Source organism: Myxocyprinus asiaticus, chromosome 47, assembly GCF_019703515.2.
Source record: "Myxocyprinus asiaticus isolate MX2 ecotype Aquarium Trade chromosome 47, UBuf_Myxa_2, whole genome shotgun sequence".
In the NCBI taxonomy this organism is placed as follows: domain Eukaryota; kingdom Metazoa; phylum Chordata; class Actinopteri; order Cypriniformes; family Catostomidae; genus Myxocyprinus; species Myxocyprinus asiaticus.
The window spans coordinates 1,670,001-1,674,287 of record NC_059390.1 but is presented as its reverse complement, the minus strand read 5'-3'; the positions used below and the strand labels follow the sequence as shown (position 1 = coordinate 1,674,287).

The following is a 4,287-nucleotide window of genomic DNA, read 5'->3' as shown; positions in this document are numbered from 1 at the left end:
GTTAAAATGTTTAAGTTTATTAATACCCAAATTCATAAGCATTTAAACATGGACTTTCAGATCCTCCTTACTCATGCCATATTCAGACAACCATTGTTATATATTACCTGACTGTATAAAGACAGTTCCAGTCCAGTATATGTCAATACGGCTTTCCACAATAAAATCCATGCATGGCTGCAGTTCATTTCACTTGAAGAACTGTAAGTAGGACTTTTATTTTGTACTGAAAAGTATAAGCGCATCCGGTGTTGTAGCTGTCTTCACATTCGCATACTCATTTTCTTTCTTTGCAGCCATTAAAAATGATTAAAAGTGGATTTTACAGGGTGTCAAACATTGTGAAGACCAGCGGGATGTTTTTGAGGTTATGGGTAAGGAAAATGAGCGCCGATTCTTCATCTTTGACCCTGAGACAACAGCAGGACGGAATCAGGTACTGAAATCGACGGACGTGACCCGATAAACGACCAAACAAAAATTAAGTCCGAATTAAAGGAATATTCCGGGTTCAATACAAGTTAAGCTCAATTGACAGCATTTGTGTCATAATGTTGATTACAATAAAAGTTCATTTTGACTCTCCCCTCCTTTTGTTAAAAAAAAGCAAAAAATCTGTGTTACAGTGAGACACAATGGAAGTGAATGGGGCCAATTTTTTGAACGTTAAAATATTCACTTTTTCAAAAGTATAGCGATAAGACAAACAATATTAATGAAAACATGATTTTAGTGTGATAAAATTGCTTGCTAACCGCATCTGTGTAAAGTAATGTCCAATTTTACAACTTCGCTGCCATGACGACATAATGCTGTTAACACTAAAACCCTAAATAACTAATAACTTTACAGCTCAAATAATACACAAGTTTTACTAGAAGAATGAACGTAAGTGCTTTTATATAATTATAAGCTTCACATTTATGCCTTTAAACCCTCCAAAAATTGACCCCATTGACTTCCATTGTAAGTACTTCACTGAAACACAGATATTTCCTTTTTTTCTCTCTCTCTTTTTTGAAAAATTTTTTTTTAGCCCCCTTTTCTCCCCAATTTGGAATGCCCAATTCCCACTACTTAGTAGGTCCTCGTGGTGGCGCGGTTACTCACCTCAATCCGGGTGGCGGAGGACAAGTCTCAGTTGCCTCCGCTTCTGAGACCATCAATCCGCGCATCTTATCACGTGACTTGTTGTGCATGACACCGCGGAGACTCACAGCATGTGGAGGCTCATGCTACACTCCACGATCCACACACAACTTACCACACGCCCCATTGAGAGCGAGAACCACTAATCACGACCACGAGGAGGTTACCCCATGTGACTCTACGCTCCCTAGCAACCGGGCCAATTTGGTTGCTTCGGAGACCTGGCTGGAGTCTCTCAGCACACCCTGGATTCAAACTTGTGACTCCAGGGGTGGTAATAAGTTTTTTTTAAAGGAGTGGAGGGATGAGTGGAAATAGATTTTTGTGGTAATCAGCATTATGTCACAAATGCTGCTGATTGGGCTTAACTTATATTGAACCCAGAATATTCCTTTAAGCATCTCTCTTGTTATTACCTGGCAGGTCATGAGCAATCTCATTTGAATTGTCATTTCAGGAGGATTATTCTGAATAACCGCAAGAAGAGGAACGCGTTATCTCTGCCCATGCTGGAGTCCCTGAGAGAAAACATCCTGACAGACTCCGACAGCGAAGATCTACGAGTGATTATTATATCAGGCAAAACATTCAGAATTCACCCCGAATAAATCAGTCGAAAAACAACTGTCCACAGCAAGAAAACTACTGTTAACTCTCTCTTTCTCTGCAGCTCAGGGTCCAGTGTTTTCTTCAGGTCATGACCTTAAGGAGCTGACCTCCGCCCAGGGCCGAGAATACCACAGCAAGGTGTTCCAAACCTGTGCAGAGGTCAGGGGTTAGTTCATGACCGAATTTTGTGCAGAATAGCGGAAGGTTATTTGTTAACTAATCACATTTTTTTCAAAGGTGATGACCCTGATACAGGATATCCCTGTGCCCGTCATCGCTATGGTGAATGGTGTCGCCACGGCAGCAGGATGCCAATTAGTTGCCAGCTGTGATATTGCCATAGCAACAGATAAGTCGACCTTTGCCACCCCTGGAGTTAACGTCGGACTGTTCTGCTCCACCCCAGGTGTGGCGATAGGGCGAGCTGTACCCAGAAAGGTGAACTTACTACACTAGGGCATCATAGTAGAGTGATATAATTAAATGAGTGCGGTGAGATGTCCGCTTTTGAAAGAGCTAAAAAAGCTTTTATAGTGGTCTTGGACTTTATACTTTAATATATTGTATTTTTTTGGACCCTGTCTCTAGGTCGCCATGGAGATGTTGTTTACAGGGCGGCCCATCTCAGCTCAGGATGCCCTGCTCCATGGGTTGATCAGTAAGGTGGTGAGCGAGGAGCAGTTAGAGGAGGAGACGCTGGCGATCGCCCGGCGGGTGTGTGAGTCCAGCCGCCCTGTGGTGGCATTGGGGAAAGCCGTGTTTTATAGGCAGATGGCTCAGGGGCGGGACGCGGCGTACGCCTCTGCTTCTGCAGCTATGGTGGAGAACCTGGCACTGCGGGATGGGCAAGAGGGCATCCGGGCATTCCTGGAGAAACGGAGACCTGTGTGGACCAACAGTGCTGAGAAAGACCACACATGACCACTGGTGATGTCAGCATGGCTACAATGCTAAACCACTGACACAAACAAGCTCCAGATGATATAATTGTCTATAAAATATAAAACTGAGACAAATAAAACAGATAGTTAAATATAATATCAATCTTGTTAAAGGGATAGTTCACCCAAAAATGAAAATTCTCTCATCATTTACTCCACCTCATGCCATCCCAGATGTGTATGACTTACTTTCTTTTGCAGAGCCCACATGAAGATTTTTAGAAGAATATCTCAGCTCTGTAGGTCCATACAATGCAAGTGAATAGTGGCTAGAACTTTGAAGCTACAAAAAGCACATAAAGGCAGCATAAAAGTAATCCATACGACTCCAGTGGTTTAATCCATGGCTACTGAAGTGATATGATAAGTGTGGGAGAGATACAGATCAATATTTAAGTCCATTTTAACTATGAATCTCCATTTATAACCAGCCCCGACCAGTAGGTGGCGATATGCATGAAGAATGTGAATCAACAAAAAAAAGAATAATGTAGAAGTGAAAGTGGAGATTGATAGTTAAAAAAATACTTAAATATTGGACTGTTTCTAACCCACACATCATATCATTCTGAAGACATGGATTAAACCACTGGAGTCATCTGGATTACTTTTATGCTGCATTTATGTGCTTTTTGGAGCTTCAAAGTTCTGGTCACCATTCACTTGCATTGTATGGACCTACAGAGCTGAAATATTCTTCTAAAAATCTTAATTTGTGTTCTGCAGAAGAAAGAAAGTCATACACATCTGGGATGGCATGAGGGTGAGTAAATGATGAGAATTTTCATTTTTGGGTGAACTGTCCCTTTAAGCTGTCTCTATGAAGAAATAAAACATATAAAGGCCAGCTAAAAATAATCCTGCACTTTTTATTGAATGTTTTCTTTTTGTGCTTCAACATCTTGTCCTAATTTGTGATGTATAGTTAAAGGAATGGAGTCAGAAATAAAAATTATGTCATCACTCACCATCATGTTGTTCATATTAAGTCATACAGAAGCTCTGTGTGTGAAACACTGGAATTTAAGTCGGTATTCACTGAAAATCTTCCCCTCTTCCAAATTTAATTTGAGAGCTACAACTGAGGGCAACACTTTTAGTGAATTTTGACTTAAAGCTGAAGTGTGTAACTTTTTGTAAAAAGTGTCTCTGTGGAGCTATAAAAGTTTGTTTTGCGTGACCCCTCCAGCCCGACACAACAGCACTGATCCGACTTATGCCGTGAGTTGGGGGCGGGACTATATGGCGGTGCGTGTTCAGAAAGCTGTTTGAAAACAAAAGTTCAGTTTGGTGGCGCTAGTAGAACAGAAATTACACACTTCAGCTTTAAATTTGGGTCTATTCCTCACACAAAGCTATCATACGACTTCAGAAGACTTGGAATATAGCATGTGAGTCATGGACTACTATTACAATACTTTTCACTTTCATTATTTAGAAAAAAGCGGACAGGACGTTCTTTAAAAACTCTTCTATCGACGCAAGCAAGACAAACAGATTTGGAATGAAATGAGGATGAGAAAATGATGACAGAATTTTCCTTTAAATAAATTAATTGTTATGAGTATCAATAAAAAAAAAGACCCGG

At 40.8% G+C, this 4,287-nt stretch overlaps 2 protein-coding genes across 6 annotated transcripts in view; one reads left to right on the top strand and one right to left on the bottom strand.

The window, feature by feature from the left end:
- Positions 1–208: 208 nt before the first annotated feature.
- On the top strand, positions 209–2,888 carry echdc3 (enoyl CoA hydratase domain containing 3). Its single transcript, XM_051690619.1, has 5 exons — positions 209–436; positions 1,607–1,728; positions 1,820–1,917; positions 1,996–2,196; positions 2,347–2,888. The coding sequence occupies exons 1-5, from the start codon at positions 306–308 to the stop codon at positions 2,677–2,679; spliced, it is 885 nt and encodes a 294-aa protein (XP_051546579.1). The 5' UTR covers positions 209–305; the 3' UTR covers positions 2,680–2,888.
- Positions 2,889–3,548: 660 nt separating this feature from the next.
- fbxo7 (F-box protein 7) overlaps positions 3,549–4,287 on the bottom strand; it is an 11,793-nt gene continuing 11,054 nt past the window's right edge. For all 5 annotated transcript variants that reach the window (XM_051690590.1, XM_051690592.1, XM_051690591.1 and 2 more), the window contains one exon: positions 3,549–4,287. This exon is cut by the window's right edge and continues 408 nt beyond it. The gene's annotated coding sequence lies outside the window, so the exon portion shown is untranslated.

Excerpts from the sequence above, each read along its gene's own strand:
- echdc3 (XM_051690619.1), top strand. The coding sequence starts at position 306 with ATGATTAAAAGTGGATTTTACAGGGTGTCAAACATTGTGAAGACCAGC. Across the intron at positions 437-1,606 it reads CAACAGCAGGACGGAATCAG|GAGGATTATTCTGAATAACC; the intron begins GTACTGAAATCG and ends TTGTCATTTCAG. Across the intron at positions 2,197-2,346 it reads GGCGAGCTGTACCCAGAAAG|GTCGCCATGGAGATGTTGTT; the intron begins GTGAACTTACTA and ends CCCTGTCTCTAG.